General features: G+C 42.9%; 4 protein-coding genes across 5 annotated transcripts in view; 2 read left to right on the top strand and 2 right to left on the bottom strand.

The window, feature by feature from the left end:
- The window catches only part of LOC123931367 (putative protein ZNF720), an 867,309-nt gene that overhangs the window by 676,319 nt on the left and 170,463 nt on the right, over positions 1 to 20,527 (bottom strand). The gene's annotated exons all lie outside the window — the stretch shown is intronic.
- LOC123931274 (zinc finger protein 208-like) overlaps positions 1 to 20,527 on the bottom strand; it is a 121,650-nt gene that overhangs the window by 20,197 nt on the left and 80,926 nt on the right. The gene's annotated exons all lie outside the window — the stretch shown is intronic.
- Positions 6,656 to 7,917, top strand: LOC123931315 (BRISC and BRCA1-A complex member 2-like). The gene is given in 2 exon segments (XM_045988294.1): positions 6,656 to 7,697; positions 7,699 to 7,917. Coding segments are annotated over 2 exon segments (1,140 nt in total). The 5' UTR covers positions 6,656 to 6,729; the 3' UTR covers positions 7,871 to 7,917.
- Positions 9,157 to 10,212, top strand: LOC123931325 (L-lactate dehydrogenase A chain-like). Of its 2 annotated transcripts, XM_045988311.1 has the most exons (2): positions 9,157 to 9,865; positions 10,135 to 10,212. In XM_045988311.1, exons 1-2 carry the CDS (start codon positions 9,179 to 9,181, stop codon positions 10,210 to 10,212), a joined length of 765 nt encoding a protein of 254 aa, XP_045844267.1. In that variant the 5' UTR covers positions 9,157 to 9,178. The 2 variants fall into 2 exon arrangements, with proteins under 2 accessions (XP_045844267.1, XP_045844266.1); XM_045988310.1 differs by having other exon boundaries at positions 9,157 to 10,177.

Here is a 20,527-nt window from a genome sequence, read left to right as displayed (position 1 = left end):
ATGGGAATGCAAGCTGGCATAGTCACTTTGGGAAGCAGTGTAGAGATTCCTTAAGAAATTAAAATACTGGGTGCCTGGGTGGCTCAGTGGGTTGGGGCCTCTGCCTTTGGCTCAGGTCATAATCCCAGGGTCCTGGGATCGAGTCCTGAGTAGGGCTCTCTGCTCAGGGGGGAGCCTGCGTCTCCATCTCTCTCTGCCTGCCTCTCTGAGTGCTTGTGATCTCTGTCTGTCAAATAAATAAAATCTTAAAAAAAAAGAAATTAAAATATTGAAAAAATAAAATTAAATTGAGATGTTAAAAAAAGTTTCCATTTATAGATACAGCCTTACACCATAGTCAATGTCAACAATGAATGAAGATCTAGAAATCTTAATAAACGCAGAGGTATGGTAGACTCTGCCCTTCTGGTTGAAACAGAAGCCACCACCACCTTCCCACTATGAGGACTGTGGACAGACGTGAAGTTCCTACCAGCCAGGATAGGTGAGGAGAAGAGGCAGCCAGACCCTGAGATATGAGTTCAGGAACCTGTGACCTCACCAACCCCCTGACCACACTTATCATTTCTCCCACAGTGGCAATCAGAGTGCAGGCTGGGAGGGATACAGTTTCCAGAAACCTTTTTCCAGTCGCTAATTTAAAAAAAAAAAAAATCAACCAAACAAAACAATTACACGTTTCCTTTCATTGACTCCCAAGGGACCTTTGGAACGTTTGAGAAAGACTCTTTCTCTAGGATCCCTACAGGCAGATGCTGGCAAGCATTCGCACATCTGAAGACCATTATTGCAACACTGCAATGAAGTGGGCGGGAAACTCTGGGGTCTGACAGGTTAGGAGGTAACTGGGTCTCCTTGCACTCACAGAGAACATCTGTAAGAAGTCATTCTGCCAGGAAAACATGTTCTTTCCTTCTCTTTGGACTGTCATGTGCACCAACACGTCAGTTATGAGCAGAGACAAAAATGAGCCAGGCATCCCCTGAGGATTTCCAGACAGATGCAAATGAAAGCGATCCATGACACTGCTATTTCACGTTAGAAATCACTGGACTTAATCTCCATGACGCCGTCCCCATGTTGAGACCTCGGCATAATTCAATGCAAATTAATATGAATGTCTTACGGGAAGGTAAACAGCGAAACAGACCCCCACTCATGACAGGAACAACAGAAGAGTGTCCATGGAAGGAAGAGGGAAGTCTCAGAAGAGCCCCTCACAAATAAAAGCATTGGAATCAGACTTTAAGAGGCAGATTGTACTACATTATTTTAATGATTTTATTAATTTATTTGACAGAGAGAGAGATCACAAGTAGGCAGAGAGGCAGGCAGAGAGAGAGAGGAGGAAGCAGGCTCCCTGCAGAGCAGAGAGCCCCACGTGGGACTCGATCGCAGGACCCTGGGACATGACCCCAGCCAAAGGCAGAGGTTTTAACCCACTGAGCCACCCAGGTGCCCCTTATTAATTTTTAAAAATATTTTATTTATTTATCTGAGAGAGAGAGAGAGAGAACAGAAGCAGGGGGAGGGGCAGAGGGAGAAGGAGAAGCAGGCTCCCTGCTGAGCAGAGAGCCAGATGTAGGGCTCAATCCCAGGACCCTAGGATCATGACCTGAGCCGAAGGCAGATGCTTAATGAACTGAGCCACCCAGACACCCCCTTTACTAACATTGAAACAGTATTATCTCAGCAATTGCACTATTTACCCCAAAGGTATAGATGTAGTGAAAAGAAGGGGTACCTGCACCCCAATGTTCATAGCAGCAATGGCCACAACAGCCAAACTGAAAGAGCTGAGAAGTCCTTCAACAGAAATGGATAAGAGGACATGGTCCGTATACACAATGGAGTATTACTCAGGGATGAGAAAGGAAGAATACCCACCATTTACATCAACATGGATGGAACTGGAGGGGATTATGCTGAGTGAAGAAGTCAATCAGAGAAAGACAATTATCATATGGTTTCACTCATTTGTGGTACCATAGGAATAGTGCAGAAGACCATAGGTGAAGGGAACAAAATCAGAGAGGGAGATGAACCACGAGAGACTCTTAACTCTAGGAAATGAACTGAGGGTGGCTGGAGGGGGGATGGGGTAAGTGGGGGGTGGGAATGAAGGAGGGCATGTGTTGTGATGAGCACTGGGTGTTATATGCAACTGAAGAATCACTGAGCACTCCATTGGAAACTAATGATACACTCTATGTTGGCTAATTGAATTTAAATAAGAACGAAACACTGTATTAGCTATAGAGCGGGGTGATCTGGCAGAGAAAACCTAAGCCAAGGGGATGAAGGTAACATCAGCCATCACAGAGCACATCACAGCGCTGTCAGGTGCCTGATGTACCCAGGACACATCACCACTTTTTGTGTCACTGGAAAAACAAAATTCAATTACACCCCATGCCTCCTGCCTGCACCCGTGCCTCCCTGTCACTTGCTTTGGACCTCCATCCTCAGCTGGACTCCAAGTAGATCCCAGGAGCTCACATTCCACTGGCAGCCCAGGCACCAGTGCCAGCTCCTGCCAGTGCACCACACTGTGGGCCTGGCCTTGTGCTCTGGGCTGTGTCTGCCGGGAGGCATTGGACAAGTGTGGCTGCTGGACAAGTGTGGGGGAGAGCCTGTTCCAACGTGCACAGAGCTATAGTTTAAAAACAATTTTTTTCATATTATCCTGACCTGCTAGCTACAATCCTGTTTCCATGATATATGTGAATTATAATAAAAGTTGACTTTTTTTTTCAGTTTTTATTATTTTTTTATTTATTTACAGCATAACAGTGTTCATTGTTTTGGCATCACACCCAGTGCTCCATGCAGTACGTGCCCTCCCTATTACCCACCACCTGGTTCCTCAACCTCCCACCCCCCCCACCCCTTCAAAACCCTCTGGTTGTTTTTCAGAGTCCATAGTCTCTCATGGTTCATCTCCCCTTCCAGTTTCCCTCAACTCCCTCTCCTCTCCATCTCCCCATGCCCTCCATGTTCTTTGTTATGCTCCACAAATAAGTGAAACCATATGATACTTGACTCTCTCTGCTTGACTTATTTCACTCAGCATAATTTCTTCCAGTCCCGTCCATGTTGCTACAAAAGTTGGGTATTCATCCTTTCTGATAGAGGCATAATACTCCATTGTGTACATGTACCACATCTTCCTTATCCATTCGTCCGTTGAAGGGCATCTTGGTTCTTTCCACAGTTTGGCGACCATAGCCATTGCTGCAATAAACATTGGGGTACAGATGGCCCTTCTTTTCACTACATCTGTATCTTTGAGGTAAATACCCAGCAGGGCAATTGCAGGGTCATAGGGAAGCTCTATTCTTAATTTCTTGAGGAATCTCCACACTGTTCTCCAAAGTGGCTGCACTAACTTGCATTCCCACCAACAGTGGAAGAGGGTTCCCCTTTCTCCACATCCTCTCCAACACACGTTGTTTCCTGTCTTGCTAATTTTGGCCATTCTAACTGGTGTCAGGTGGTATCTCAATGTGGTTTTAATTTGAATCTCCCTGATGGCTAGTGATGATGAACATTTTTTCATGTGTCTGAGAGCCATTTGTATGTCTTCGTTGGAGAAGTGTCTGTTCATATCTTCTGCCCATTTTTTGATATGATTATCTGTTTTGTGTGTGTTGAGTTTGAGGAGTTCTTTATAGATCCTGGATATCAACCTTTTGTCTGTACTGTCATTTGCAAATATCTTCTCCCATTCCGTGGGTTGTCTTTTTGTTTTGTTGACTGTTTCCTTTGCTGTGCAGAAGCTTTTGATCTTGATAAGTCCCAAAAGTTCATTTTTGCTTTTGTTTCCTTGGCCTTTGGAGACATATCTTGAAAGAAGTTGCTGTGGCTGATATCGAAGAGGTTACTGCCTATGTTCTCCTCTAGAATTCTGATAGATTCCTGTCTCATGTTGAAGTCTTTTATCCATTTTGAGTTTATCTTTGTGTTAAAAGTTGACTTTTAAAGAAGGAAATTATAATCAGAATCTCATCATGAGAAAACGTCAGATTTATGCAAATATCAAGGCACATTTAGCTTCCAAGCCCTGTAATCTACAGTGTATGTAAGTAGTGTTTCTTTAGCAAACTACACAGCAAAGTTCTCTTTTGCAGAAAATTCTGAATTATTTTAGACCACCAATGCCTTCCTGTTTATTTGCACATTTTCTTTTTTTTTTTTTCTTTGTTCTTTTTTAAGTGGGCTTATGGAGCCTGACTCGGGGCTCAAACTCATGACCCTGAGATGAATACCTGAGCCCATATCAAGAGGCAGATGCTTAACCGACTGGGTCACCCAGGTGACTTTTTAAAAAACGATTTATCTTTTTTTTTTAAAGATGGCTTAAAAAAAAGATGTCATTTTTTAAGAAAAGATTTATCTACCCATTTTAGAGAGAAAGAGAGAGAAAGGAGTGGGGAGGGGAAAAGGGAGAGAGAAAAACTCAAGCAGAGTCCCTGTCAGGTGCAGAACCCAACACAGGGCTCGATCATACAACGCTGAGATCAGAGCTGAGCCAAAATCAATAGTCCAACACTTCACCCACTCTACTACCCAGGCATCCCAGATACCACTCTTTCTAAGAGGTGGAGACTGATTGACCTGCTAAACTTATTGACTCCCTTCCAATCAGTACAGAAAGGGGATGGGCAGATAGCAATTTTACAGTGGAGAGACTGGATAACACTACCAACTCTTGATAAACACGTGATCGAGATTAACATCGCCAATGATAAGTAGTGGTTAATTGCATGAATATCCTGATGTGATATGATGTGATTAGATGAGATGTGAGATGCTTTTATAAAAATCCATATACATGTCTGGAATCCATGAAAATCCTTGAGGAGAACACAGGCAGCAACCTCTTTGACCTCAGTGGCGGCAACTTCTTCCTAGCAAGGGAAGCAAGGGCAAAAATGATCTACTGGGACTTCATCAAAATAAAAATCTTTTGCATAACAAAGGAAACAGTCACCAAAACCAAAAGACAATGGACAAAATGGGAGAAGATACCTGCAAATGACCTACCAGATAAAAGGCTAGTATTCAAAATCTGTTAAGAACTTATCAAACTTAACACCCAAAGGACAAATAATCCAATCAATAAATGGGCAGAAAACATAAACAGACATTTCTGCAAAGAAGACATCCAGGCCACCTGGGTGGCTCAGTGGGTTGGGCCTCTCACTTTGACTCAGGTCATGATCTCAGGGTCCTGGGATTGAGGCCCAAGTCCGGCTCTCTGCCCGGTGGGGAGCCTGCTCTCCCACCTCTGTCTGCCTCCTGCTCTGCCTACTTGTAATCTCTCTCTGTCAAATGAATAAATAAAATCTTAAAAAAAAAAAAGACTGCCAAAAAGCCAACAGACACATGAAAAAAGTGCTCAACCACTTGGCATCAGGGAAATACTCATCAAAACCACAGTGAGATCCCACCTCACATTGGTCAGAATGGATAAAATTTACAAATCAGGAAACAACAGGTGTTGGCAGAGGATGCGGAGAAGGGCGAACCCTCCTACACTGTTGGTGGGAATGCAAGGTGGTGCAGCCACTCTGGAAAACAGTGTGCAGGTTCCTCAAAAAGTTGCAAATAGATCTACCCTACCACCCAGCAATCACACTCCTGGGTATTTACCCCAAAGATACATACATAGTGATCTAAAGCGGAGATCGAAAAATGAGTGCTGTGAATTGTGTAAGACTGAGAAATCACAGACCAGTACCCCTGAAACAAATAACACATTATATGTTAATTTTAAAAAGGGAGAAAAAAAATCTATAAACACTATCTAATCAGACAAACCCAATTTCAGAGGTATTCTAGAAAGTACCTGGCCAGTCCTCCACACACCTATCATGTTCCTAAAAACTGAGGAGACAGAGAATCTGACAGAATCTGACAGAGAGAAGAGGAGGTGGGAGATACATGTGGGCTACAAGTAATGTGGTATTTTGGATTGGATCCTGGAAGAGGGGGGAAAAGACATTTCTGTTAAAACTGATGAAATAAGAATAAAGTCTACAATTCATTTCTAATGTGGTGTCAGTGTTGGTTTCTTAGTTTTCCAGAATGTACTATGGTAACCTAAGATGTTAACACTAGGGGAAACAGACTGAGTGGAAGATGGGAATTTTCTGTATGTTCTTTGCTAAACTGATTCCAAAGTAAAAAATTACATTAAAGTTGCAACCCGGGCACCTGGGTGGTTCAGTCATTTAAGTATCTGCCTTCTACTCAGGTCATGATCCCACGGTCCTGGGATCAAGCCCCTGGTTGGGCTCTCTGCTCAGCGGGGAGTCTGCTCCCTCTCCCTCTACTTGTGCTCTCTCTCCCTTGGTCAAACAAATTCTAAAAATCCTTTAAGGGACACCTGGGTGGCTCAATGGGTTAAAGCCTCTGCCTTCGGCTCAAATCATGATCCCAGGGTCCTGGGATCAAGCCCCACATAGGGCTCTCTGCTCAGTGGGGAGCCTGCTTCCCCCTCTCTCTCTCTCTCTCTCTGCCTGCCTCTCTGCCTACTTGAGATCTCTGTCTGTCAAATAAATAAATAAAATCTTTAAAAATGTTCTTTTAGGCGCAGGCATCTGGCTCGCGGTGCGCGCGCAGGTCGGTGCTTCGGTCGGGGGCACGCTCGGGTAACCTGTACCCCACGTAGTCGCCGGTTACCGATCGGACTAAGTTCCAGTGTGATTTGCAAGTCAAACCAAAATGTCCCCAGACGTGGCCTTGAACCGAATTTCTCCAATGCTGTCCCCATTCATATCTAGCGTGGTCCGCAATGGAAAAGTGGGCCTGGATGCTACCAACTGTTTGAGGATAACTGACTTGAAGTCTGGCTGCACATCATTGACTCCTGGACCCAACTGTGACCGATTTAAACTGCACATACCATATGCTAGAGAGACATTAAAATGGGATATCATTTTCAATGCCCAATACCCAGAGCTGCCCCCCGATTTCAACTTTGGAGAAGATGCTGAATTCCTGCCAGACCTCTCGGCCCTGCATTACCTCGCCTCCTGGAATCCTTCAAATCCTGAATGTCTGTTGCTTGTGGTGAAGGAACTCGTGCGGCAATATCACCAGTTCCAATGCAGCCACCTCCGGGAGAGCTCCCGCCTCATGTTTGAGTACCAGACATTACTGGAAGAGCCTCAGTATGGAAAGAACATGGTAATTTATGCTGGGAAGAAAAACAACTGGACTGGTGAATTTTCAGTTCATTTCCTTTTGAAGTTGCCAGTGGATTTCAGCAATATGCCCACATACCTTCTCAAGGACGTAAATGAAGACCCCGGAAAAGACGTGGCCCTCCTTTCTGTCAGTTTCGAGGACACCGAAGCCACTCAGGTGTATCCCAAGCTATACTTGTCACCCCAAATTGAACATGCACTTGGAGGCTCCACAGCTCTTCATGTCCCAGCTTTTCCAGGAGGAGGATGTCTCATTGATTATGTGCCTCAAGCATGCCAGCTACTCACCAACAAGGTGCAGTATGTGATTCAAGGGCACCACAAAAGAAGGGAGTACATTGCCGCTTTCCTCGGTCACTTCGGCACAGGCTTCGTGGAATATGATGCAGAAGGCTTTACAAAACTCACTCTGCTGCTGATGTGGAAAGATTTCTGTTTTCTTGTACACATCGACCTGCCCCGGTTTTTCCCTCGAGACCAGCCTCCAGTCCGTCTATCACCTTACCAACAGTGGACAGCTTTATTCCCAGGCCCAGAAAAATTATCCGTACAGCCCCAGATGGGATGGAAATGAGATGGCCAAAAGAGCAAAGGCTTATTTCAAAACCTTTGTCCCTCAGTTCCAGGAGGCAGCGTTTGCCAATGGAAAGCTCTAGGAAACACCAGCGTTGCGAGGCGGCCAGCGAGACTGCTGTGTCCACATGCCTGTCAGCACATATGGCTGCTTCCTGGAAGCCGCTTGGAATGCCTTCATGGTAGCGATTTGCTCGTACCGCAGCTCTGCACGCCCTGCCCGGAACCCAGACCGAAGCCAGCTGGCGCTAACCTGGGCCCTCGGGCCCCCACCTCTGGCCGCTCCCTCTTTGTTTCCTTCGGTATACTGCGTAATTGGAAGAAATAAAATCACAGATTCTGACAACAACAACAACAACAACAATGTTTTTTATTAAAAATGTTCTATATTAAAAATAATAATAAAGTTGCAACCCCTATAATTTAATTCATTCACAGATACCTACATTAAATTATGTGTGAGTTTGCTATTTACTGTTTCTTTCAAATGTGTCCATTCGCACTGGTGGGTGATTTCAAAAGCAGGAAAATTCATTAAACAAAACAGACTCAATAGATTCATGTCTCTGGTCTCCAAATTGCTACTCCTTTACTAATCCAAGCTTGATGAAGACTTTCTTTATAAGCTTGTCTCCTCAAATTGGATGCAGACACCCACCCTAAAATCTGCTTCTTAGCAACCAGCCAGTTGGCTCCAATACCTAACCCAGAACAATCTACCCTCTGCAGACCCTAAAAATTGATTCATTTTTTATCACAGACATAAAACATTTATTTATTATTTGCTTTCCTCCTCTACCCTTTTAAAACATCAGCTAACTTATCCTCCTGCAAGATTCTCCTTCATCCCCTGGAGTTCACAATTCCAATGTTCAACTGAAAACATTTTTAATATGTTCATCTTTCTCCACACACATATTTTCTTATTTCAAACACCTACCCATTCTCTAAGGATGTAAGACACAATTTGCACAACCTGGATGTCATTGTCCTTCACAACTAAAACCTAATTTTCCCCCAGCTTTACCTCAAGCCACTTGCATCCCAATACAGAACCCAGAACCCTCTACCCTGAATTCTCTGAATGGTCATCCCACATCTTATTCCCTTGAAAGGCACTGGCCTATCTAGGAAGAAGTAGAGAACACCTCCCCTCCAAAAAAAGGCACTGGCCTTACTATCACATGGCCAGTAAATCTTGAGAAAATTTGGTATCTCACATTAAAAATTACATATCCGAGCCTCGCGGTTCCACTTAAGGCCCCTCCCGCGCTCAGCTCTGAGTGCCGAGAGTCGGAGCTGCTGCCGCCAAGTCCGGATCCAGTCTCGCGCACCGCTGACGCCCGTCCTCCCAATGGGCACTCCTGATTCCTTTTGGTTCTAAGTCCAAAATGGCAACTCTGAAAGATCAGCTGATTCAGAATCTTCTTAAGGAAGACCATGTCCCCCAAAATAAGATTACAGTTGTTGGGGTTGGTGCTGTTGGCATGGCTTGTGCAATTAGTGTCTTAATGAAGGACTTGGCAGATGAACTTCCTTTTGTTGATGTCAAGGAAGACAAACTGAAGGGAGAGATGATGGATCTCCGCCATGGAAGCCTTTTCCTTAGAACACCAAAAATTGTCTCTGGCAAAGACTATAATGTGACTGCCAACTCCAAGCTGGTTATTATCACAGCTGGGGCACCTCAGCAAGCGGGAGAGAGCCGTCTTAATTTGGTCCAGCGTAACGTGAACATCTTCAAATTCATCATTCCTAATGTTGTAAAATACAGCCCAAACTGCAATTTGCTTGTTGTTTCCAACCCAGTGGATGTCTTGACCTATGTGGCTTGGAAGGTAAGTGGCTTTCCCAAAAACCGTGTTATTGGAAGTGATTGCAGTCTGGATTCAGCCCAGTTCCATTACCTAATGAGGGAAAGGCTGGGAGTTCACCCACTAAGCTGTCACGGGTGGATCCTCGGGGAGCATGGAGACTCCAGTGTGCCTGTAGGGAGTGGAGTAAACATTGCTGGTGTGTCTCTGAAGAATCTGCACCCTGACTTAGGCACTGATGCAGATAAGGAACAGTGGAAAGAGGTTCACAAACAGGTGGTTGACAGTGCCTATGAGGTGATCAAACTGAAAGGCTACACTTCCTGGGCCACTGGACTGTCTGTAGCAGATTTGGCAGAAAGTATAATGAAGAGTCTTAGGCGGGTGCATCCAATTTCCACCATGATTAAGGGACTCTATGGAATAAAAGATGATGTCTTCCTTAGTGTTCCTTGCGTCTTGGGACAGAATGGAATTTCAGATGTTGTGAAGGTGACTCTTACTCCTGAGGAAGAGGCCCATTGGAAGAAGAGTGCAGATACACTCCGGGAGATCCAAAAGGAGCTGCCACTTTAAAGTTTTCTAACGTACCACTTCACTGTCTAGACTAGGACCGGGTTTTAGTTGCAGGTTGTGTACATTGTCCTTATTGTCTGATCTGTTACTTAAATAATATCAAAATGGCCTAAGGGAAAAACATCAGTTTCCTAAGGTTCTAAATAGGAATTGCTCAACAAGCCCTGCAGCTATACCCTAATGCTGGATGATACTTGCCTTTGTAGTCCCAAATGGGTTAATCTCAGAGGCACCACTGCCAATGTTGCATATGCTGCGGGCGCTCCTCAAACCAGATGCATATTTCCTGTGTGTTCTGTACCTTCTGGTTCCTTCCCCTGACACCCAACATGCCTAGTCCATCTTTTCCAGACAGTCACATCCTGGGCTCCAACGTATGAATTCATTACTGCATGTACTGTGCATAACTGTTCCAAAGGATCTTACTTCGTGCACCATGTATTTCAGAATATAGTGTACATCGCCATATAATGGAAAAAGACCATGCAACCAACTAAGTGTCATACCAACTAAAATACCAAATAAAATTTGAACAGTGACTTTTTTTGAAAAAAAAAAAAAAAAATTGCATATCCAAAGACGTTTCCAGCATCTCCACAGTATTTCAAGAATGTTTTGTTTATTGGACTCTGAATTTCTCCACTACAGCCATTAATAAAATGCAATTACATAAGTACTTCCATAATAATTACACAGAATTTCATTTACAAGTGGCCATTAGTCACTATTGTTGTAGCAGAAATTTCTGTCTTATTCAAAACTTGATATAAAATGAGACCAACTGTAATTTTGCTGAAGATTCCTTGAAGAATGAGTGTATAAGCAGCTGAACACAGTGCAAACCAGATAGTTTATATTTTTCTGATGAGATGAGGGAATTGTGTATTTCTTCTCGGGCACACAGAAAAGAGTCTGGATACGCAGTCGTCGTGACTCAAAGAACAAAGGGGCAGACAGCTGGAAAACATGCATTGATTAGGGCAGAAGTATTCATCAGCCACCAGCTCGTCTTGTGAAAAATAGAAAAATACATGTAATTGATGGAAGAGAGGCTATAAAAAGACACAAAGGTGCTCACCAGCAGAAGGATGCTTTGTGTGGCTCTAATCTCAGGGGAGGATCTGGGAGACACTTTGGCCCTATAAATGTGTTGGACCTGCTGCTTGTGCCATACAGAGTGGAAACCATGAACCCACTGGCCCAAGTTATAAGTCCCAAGCACAAAACATCATGGGAGGTTATCGATACCATATATAGGAAGTCTGTGTCTTTGTCATGAAGTGCAGAACCCCAGTATCCAAACTCCATATTTTCTGAAGTGTTTTTGTTGTTCCATTTGTCAGTCACATACACAGGAACCATAATAGGTTTACATTCAGGATGTAGCGAAGGATATTTGAGGGGCCAATGTACTGAGGAGGTTTCCCTTTAAGCGCTGCCCACCAGGAGTTCGACAGGCTGATGGTGATGTCCTGGAAGACGCTCAGGAGGCACATGGTGCCCATAGACAACCCCCTGGACACTCTGTGGATGAAGAAAACAACTTTGCATCCAAAGCCACTGAGGAAATATCTCAACTCAAAAGCCTCCATGGTCTCTGGGATTCCTCTGGAGAGGATGACCAAGGAGTTAGTTAAAGTCAAGTGCCTAAGGAGCGAATCTGTGGACTTTGACCTGTATCCCCTTAAGCCAAGAGATGATGAACAATGACAGAAGAGCAAGAAGTTCCCCAGGGTTCCAAGGACCATCTGCAATAGGAAGATTACAGCAAATTTCACATCCATTAAGGCAATTCTGTCACTCTCCGGGGCTCAGTGTTCGCATCCACAAAGAGAGGACTCTGCATGAACACATGAGCTGTGGGCTGTTTGTGGAAAATAAATTCAAAATTATCCCCTTGCTACTACTCTCCCCTGAGACTTTCTTTCCAATACACATGTCTTCGTTAATTAATGATTTCTCAAGTTTGATGTATTTCTTTGTATAGTGCTCATTGAGTCACTCTTGCTTTACCTATTGTAAATTATTTAGTATTTACAAGTATGTGCATTTTACAGCCAAGAATTTAATTATAATGAGGTTATATGACTCATTTAAATATTGCCATGGCCAGGTTGCAATAAAGTTGGGTGTTTACCAGCATGCTATACTCTCATAGCTACCTGGTCATATCTTTTTTTTTTTTTCTTAAGACTTTATTTGTGGGGCACGTGGGTGGCTCAGTCATTAAGCGTCTGCTTTCTCCTCAGGTCATGATCCCAAGGTCCTGGGATCGAGTCCTGCACAGGACTTCCTGCTCAGCGAGAAGCCTGCTTCTCCCTCTCCCACTCCTACTTCCCCTGCTTGTGTTCCCTCTCTCACTGTCAAATAAATAAATAATTTTTTTTTAAAAAAGACTTTATTTGTAACTAATTTCTATACCCAACATGGGGCTCAAACTCACAGCTGAATTCTTATTATCAAGAGCTGCACGCTCCACCAATGGAGTCAGCCAGGTGCCCCTACCTGGTTGTATCCTTTAATAACCCACTTTTATGCATACATACATTATCATCTTTGAAATTCATTTCAATGTAGGTTTGGTTGTGCCAATTTATCATTCTTGTTGAACTAATTGTTCCATTAACCATCATCACTTGTGAGTGAAGGTGAAAACTTAGTAAGAACCTGAATATTGTCCATGAACAAAATGGACTTACCAAATAGGACCAGTGTTAATACAGCAACAGAAGTAATCATGTGATTTTTTTGGCCAATGGAACCCACCATCAAAATTATTTCACTTTTACCCTAAATTATGGGACTTGTAATTTAAATAAAACATGTAAAGATTGATAAAACTTTTAGAGTAGGACCTAAATTATTCCTCATTACAGAATTTATAGTTAGCTGTGTTTTAAAAAAAAAAAAAACTGAAACTAATCAATTTGAAAAAGATAATAAAATACAAAACAAGCATGCAAAATGACTCTCAAGGCATGAAATCTAGTGCATTGAATAGGAGAAATGCAAGGGTGAGCCTAAAAATTATGTTAGAACTTTGAAAACCATGTAAAATATCAGAAGATACATTTAAGGGGTGCCTGGGTGGCTTAATCATTCAGTGTCTGCCTTCGGCCCAGGTCATGATCCCAGGGTCCTGGGACTGAACCCCCTCTCCTATTCCCTCTCCTGTGTTCCCTCTCTTGCTGTGTCTCTCTGTCAAATAAATAAATAAAATATTTTTTAAAGATACATTTAAGCTGAAAACATGATAATGTTTCTGCTCTCCAAATCCCTCACATGTTGAAGTTACCTTTTCCTGAAAGTCTCCTGTCCTAACTTCACAGAGGAAAATTGTCTTTCCTTGATCAAGAGATTACAAACATTTTCAGGAGAGACATAATTACTATCTCCACTAGATGCATCAAGCATAAATCCGAGAAAAACAATTACGGTTCTCCAAATGCCACTCAGTCCCATTGTTCACATTGAGATAGGATGTGCTTAGCTCCATGAAACTCAGTATCACATGCACAGAAGTTTAATGAGGTATCTACATCAAGCATGTCAATTTCTCTGGTTTCACAGCACAGACCGAATAGCATATTAATTTCTGAATTGCAGGTTTTTAAAAATATTTTATTTATGTATTTCACAGAGAGAGAGAGAGAAAGATCACAAGCACACACAGAGAGAGGGGAGTAAGCAGGCTCCCTGCTGAGCAGAGAGCCCAACGTTGGGCTTAATCCCAGGACCCTGGGATCATGACCTGAGCCAAAGGCAGAGGCTTACCCAACTGAGCCACCCAGGTGCGCCTTCTGAATTGCAGTTTTAAGGACTGCAAACATCAGACTGTGTTACTACTTGCAATGAGCTCCAACAGTCTTCATCAGGGAGGGATATGCATGAAACTATGTTTGGAGCAGTTAGTCCCATGGAGGACCTCAGACCTCCAGTCTCTCCATAACTTGGCCTGTGCCTCAGGAATTGTTGTTCCTATCTGTATAGCTCTGACTTCAAACTACTTTCTTTAGAAGTAGAATCCTTTTTCCAGCCACAAGGTCCAACCTGGATCCAGACCCTGATATACCTCCATCCCTTACACATTGTGTCACTTGGACTGACACTCACTCCAGTCTTTCCTGCTGCCAGGATGTGGGCTCACTGGGCCAATCATGACAGCCCCTGCTTGTGTGTGGGAGGGAGGCAGCCAATGTTAAGATAAGGGTTTGTGGTTCTGTGACCTCACCTCCCCACAGAACTACAATTATTACTTCAACTCTCAGAGACACATGAGGCAGTTGAGACTACGTTTTTAAAACTTTCTCCCAGATCCCAATTCCCAGAAACAATTATAAGATCCTAGTGAGGCTCTGCAAAGAAACAAGTTTTGTGGGTGGGAGAAACTTCCTTTTTTCCACAACAGCTGGAGGCAGACAGGGTCTCAGGTGGCAGAAGCAGGAAATGTTTGCATCTGACAGAGGAGGGGCTGGCAGTGATCCAAATGTATTTCACTGGACTCTGTACTTCCCTAAGAATTTCACTGCCTCCCTCCCCAGTAATTGTCTCTTTCGCCTAGCCTAAGAACTGCAAAATAAGGAAGGAGATGGGACGATATAGAGGGCCTGACAAGGATTCAAGGAAAAGCGATACAAAGAGCATGGGATTAGCTAGAGATGTTTCTCCAGACCCAGTCCAATTGTTTGAAAAGCCTAGTTGATAGGGATACTTCTAGGAATATGTATTTTATCAATACTGACCCAAAGAGAGATACAAATTCTAAGCTGAGCAATGTCTATAGAATAAGTGGCAATATTTACAGAAGAGGTCCCTCACGAACACAGTACAAGGTCATAAGGTTTTATCAACAGCATCCTACTACTTTTAAATGTTAGATGAACCATTTCTTTGTAGGTGATCCAAAAATATTGAAGGATGACTCTTCCTAAAATTTTCCAGAAATCTTACAAAGATAACCACAGATATTTCACACCCCTCCTATCTGCCTAGGGATCCAAAATTCTGAAATACTATTTGCAAATATTGCTATAAAATATTATGGCATGATCAAGCACAGCTTATATCTACGTTCATGGGTAAAAAGACTAAATATTGTTAAAATGACAGGTCTTCCCAAACTGCTCTGTAGAGTCAGTGAAATTTCAACCAAAATTCTGGGAAATTACTTGTAGTTATCAATTAATTGATTCTGAAGTCTATAGATAGAGGCATCAGACCCAGGAAAGCCAGCCCAGGGTCAAAGCAGAAGAAAAAGTCAGAGGATTGACACATACCAATGTCACGACTTAATATAAAGCTACATTAATTAAGGCAGTGTACATCTGGTAAAATAATGGGAAATAGCTAAACAGAACAAAACAGAGATCCCAGAAATAGACTAACTGAAATAGAGCCAACTGTATTTGTTGGTCTCACAAAGGAACTGAGGCAATCCAATGCAAAAAGAATAGTCTTGGGATGCCTGGGGGACTCAGTCATTTAAGCATCTGCCTTCAGCTCAGGTCATGATCCCAGGGTCCTGGGATCAAGTCCCACAACCAGCTCCCTGTTCAGAGGGGAGCCTGCTTCTCCCACTGCCTACTGCTCCCCCTGCTTGCACTGCAGCCCTCACTATCTCTGACACTTAAATAAATAAAACCTAAAAAAAAAAAAATGGAGAGTCTTTTCAGCAAATGGCACTGGAACAAGTGGACATCCACACCCAAGTAAAAATAAACACACAAATAAATAAATAATAAATATACAGTCTAGATACATACCTTACATCCTTCACAAAAATTAGCTCAAAACAGATCACAGGGTGCCTGGCTGGCTCAGTCAGTTAAGTGTCTGCTTTTGGCTTGGGTCATGATCGCAGAGTCCTGGGATTGAGTCCCGAATAGGGCTCCCTGCTCTACAGAAATCCTGCTTCTCCCTCTGCCACTCTCTCTCTCTGTCTCTCATGAATAAATAAATAAAATCTTAAAGGGAGAGAGAGAGATCACAGACTTCAGTGTAAAACACAAAATTATAAACCCCCCAGAAGATAACAGGAGAAAATCTAGATGACCTAGGTTCTATAACTGTTTAGATGCAAAACCAAAGGTATAATCCACGAAAAAATAATTGCTAAGTCAGATTTCATTAAAATTACAAACTTCTACACTATGAAAGACACTGTCAAGGGAATGAGAAGACATGCCAGATATTGCGAGAAAACAAAAGACTATCTGACAAAGGACCATGATCCAAACTATACAAAGAACTATTAAAATTCAACAATAAGAAAACAAACAACTTGATTTTTTAAATGGGCAAAAGATCTATACGGACACCTCACCAAGAAGACACACACATAGCAAAAAGGTATATGACAGATACTTGTCACCATGCATTGTTAGAAAATTGCAAACTGAAACAGTGAGATATGTTAAGGGTACATTTGAGAGGTATACTCCAAAAATGACACCACCAAACACTAGGTGAATAGCAGGAACTTGCATTCACTGTAGATGAGAAATGCAAAATGGGATAGCCACTTTGGATGAGAGATGAGGGTTTCTCACAAAATTAAATGAACTCTCACATGATCCAGAAATCACACTCCTATGTTTTTACCCAAATGAATTGGACATTTATGTCTCCACAAAGTTCTGCACACAAGTGTTTATAGCAGCTTTATTCATTCATAGCTGCCAAAAATTGTAAGAAACCAAGACGTCCTTCAGGAGATGAAAGAGTAAGTAACTGTGGTCCATGAACCCAGATTCTAGTCAATCCTGAAAAGAATGGAAATGAGCTATGGAGCCCTGAAAAGAAATGCAAGAACCTTAAATAAGTATTATTATTTTTTAAGATTTATTTATTTGAGGGCAGGAGGCAGAGGGACAGAGAGAATCCTCTATGCTGAGCTGAGCAGGGAGCCCCTTGCAGGGCTAGATCACAGGATACGGAGAAGATGACCTGAGTTGAAACCAACAGTCAGCCGCCAACCAACCGAGTCACCCAGACACCCAGGTAGATGTTGCCTATCATGTGTACATGCCAATTAGACATGCCAGCAGGAAACGGGTGAGGAATGTGATGATGGTGGGCTCTTCCATGACTCGTGAAGCACTGGAGGAATAGCCATCTGCAGGGCTGAGTCATGAAGTCATCTTGTTCACGTGATGTTTTTGGCCTGTTATTCTCAAAAGAGTAAAATGTGTATGTCCTCAATTTTCAGAGGCATATTTTTTTAAAGGTTTTATTTATTTATTTGACACAGAGAGAGAGATCACAAGTAAACAGAGAGGCAGGCAGACAGAGAGGGGGAAGCAGGATCCCTGCTGAGTGGAGAACCTGACGTGGGGCTTGATCCCAGGACCCTGGGATCATGACCTGAGCCGAAGGCAGTGGCTTAACCCACTGAGCCACCCAGGGGCCCCTCAGAGGCATATTAATATGGCTCTGTCCATATTCATGTTATAAAGCTGGTACAAACTAGTAATATTCAATAATGGAAAAACAAAAGAATGAGTTTGACCTGTTATATATTAAATCTTATACAAGAAAAACAGAGAAACATCTTTTTAGTTCTTGTGAGACACTTAGAAATATCCACCACATATCAGACCACTAAGCAATATATATGCCTGTGCTCATGTACTCCATCAATCAGTACATCAGAAAATTAAAAAAGAAAATACTAATTACAATAATGAACTGCTTTAATCTTAAGGTCCATTACATATACATGTGCATACACACAAATGCACACACATTCTATTTATTTAATCAGTTAAAATATATAAAATGTGGGGTCCCTGTGTGGCTCAATCATTTGGGTGTGTGTCTTTGGCTCAGGTTGTGGTCCCAGGATCCTGGGATGACACCCCAAGTCAGGCTCCTTGCTGGTCCAGGAGTCTGCTTCTTCTCCCCCTCCCTCTCCCTCTCCTTCTGCCCCTCTCCACCACACCCTCAACGCCCCACCCCGTTTCATGCACGCTTGAGCACACACACTCTCTCTCTCAAATAAATATTTTAAAAATATGTAGCATGTATTTTTATTTTTCTATTTTAATTCTTATATCTTAGGGGTGCCTGGGTGGCTTAGTTGGCTAAGCATTAGACTCGATTTCAGCTCAGGTCATGGTCATGGGATAGAGCCCAACGTCAGACTCTGTCAGACTCTGTGCTCAGAAGGAGTCTGCTTGAGATTCTCTCCCTCTTTATGTCCCTCCCCTGCTGGCATGCTCAATAAATAAATAATCTAAATAAATAATAAATAAACAAATGTTTATACTTTCATATTCTTTTTTTTTAAGATTATTTATTTATTTATTTGACAGACAGAGATCTCAAGTAGGCAGAGAGGCAGGCAGAGAGAGAGGAGGAAGCAGGCTCCCTGCTGAGCAGAGAGCCCGATGCGGGGCTCGATCCCAGGACCCTGGGATCATGACCTGAGCCGAAGGCAGAGGATTTAACCCACTGAGCCACCCAGGCACCCTGATACTTTCATATTCTTAATATTGTGAAACTATTTGATTATTTCTCATTGAGAATGCACTCATTAGGTGTATCTGTTAGAGTCTGTGGACCCAACATGGCAGGGTGGGATGTTCCCCCACAGGACACTAAGCAATTCAGACATGATCCACCCAGAGATAGCACTGGATTGCAGATGGTAAGGGTTTGGTCCTACAGGTTGGCCTCCCGAACCCTGTGTCCCACCCCAATATCATTTTCGCCCCCTCTCCTCCCACCGTGGCCTCACTTCAGATGTTAGCCGTCAGCCCCAGACTGCCACATCTGCTTCTCACTGACCTGCCAGAGTTTGGTGGTGCCAACAGCTTCCTCCTCAGATTCAATTAATTTGCTAGAGTGACTCACAGAACTGAGGGAAACAATGACATAAGAGTCTTTTTAAAGGACAGGAATGAACAGCCAGATGAAGAGATACTTAGAGCAGGACAGCAAACAAAAGAGCTTTAATCCTTTGGCACATGAAGCTGTTGAGGTTCTACAGGTCAGGAACCTTTCCAGAAACTGGGCTTTCAGTTTTTTTGGAGGTTTCATTACATAGTCATGATTGACAAAGACACAGGCCACTGGCTGATTCCACCTCCAGCCTCTCTCCCCTCCCGGGAAGTCAAGGTGTGGGCCTAGAATTCCCAACCCTCTAATCACATGGTTGAATCTCCCGACAACCCTGCCCTTTGGTGAAGGCCAAAAGTCACCTTCCTTAATAATGAGCCTATGGGGTGGCCGGGGGTGGGGGTGGGTTTGGAGGGTGTCTGGGTGTCTCCTTTGTCTGCCTTTGGTTCAGGTCACAATCCCAGGATCCTGGGATTGAACTCTACTTTGGGCTCCCTGCTTGGCAGGAAGTCTCCTTCTCCTTCTCCCTCTCCCCCTGCTTGTGTTCCCTCTCTCCCTGGGTCTCTCTCTGTCAAATAAACAAAATCTTAGAAAAAAATAATAATGAGCCTCTCATTTCAATTCTATGACTCTGAAGCATTTTGAGGAATTTCAGATGAAAATCAAATATATCTGAAAAAAATTTTGGTTACCTGAATGACCAAATACATATTTTGTATGAATCATGGTATCACAGGAGAGAATACTCAGAGATGTTTAAAACATAACTATGTTACATCTAATTACTGGAAATGAGAAAAAATTAGTAATCTGGACCTGAAATGGGACTTCTGCAGGACAGGAAAACTGGAAAGGAATCAAGCTTTCTGAAAGATAGCATTTTGGAAAGAAGAAAAACCACTGAGTCACCAAGCCTACAAGTTTTGGAAAGACTGGTGTTGAAGCAAAATGAAGAAACTTTTTTTTTTTTATGGGAAAAGGAAGAGTGCCTGGGTGGTTCAATCATTAAGCATCTGCCTTTGGCTCAGGTCATGATCCCAGATCCCAGCTCCCTGCTCAGCAGGAAGCCTGCTTCTCCCTCTCCCAGTTCCCCTAATTCTGCTACTTCTCTCACTGTGTCTTTCTCTGTCAAATAAATAAAGCTTTTTTTAAAAAAAAAAAAAAAAGAAAAGGAAAAGAGTTTATTTGAGTTCAAGTTAGGACAGTTGCCCCAGACACACAATCTTCACAAAGTAGGCCCGCTCCGGGAAAGGAACATTCAGTGCAGGGCTTTGTGCTTTTCTATATGTGAAGAGTTAAAAATCATCATGACAAAAGACATTCTGGAAAGCTATGGACTTTAACTTCTTTTAGTATCTGTAAGGCTGCATGATTTTAATCTTTCAGGAACCAGGGAGGTTTTTTCCCTGTATCTTTTTGCTTGCTCCTTTTTGTTTTTTTCATTTGATTTTGTTGTCATTTTGTTTTGTTTTTTGATGCTCCAGTTTTTTTTTTTAATTTAAACTCAATTAG

This window comes from Meles meles, chromosome 19 (assembly GCF_922984935.1).
Source record: "Meles meles chromosome 19, mMelMel3.1 paternal haplotype, whole genome shotgun sequence".
NCBI lineage: Eukaryota > Metazoa > Chordata > Mammalia > Carnivora > Mustelidae > Meles > Meles meles.
Note: the sequence above shows the minus strand (reverse complement) of the source record. Positions and strands in the feature narration are given on the sequence as shown.

Excerpts from the sequence above, each read along its gene's own strand:
- LOC123931325 (XM_045988310.1), top strand. The coding sequence starts at position 9,179 with ATGGCAACTCTGAAAGATCAGCTGATTCAGAATCTTCTTAAGGAAGAC.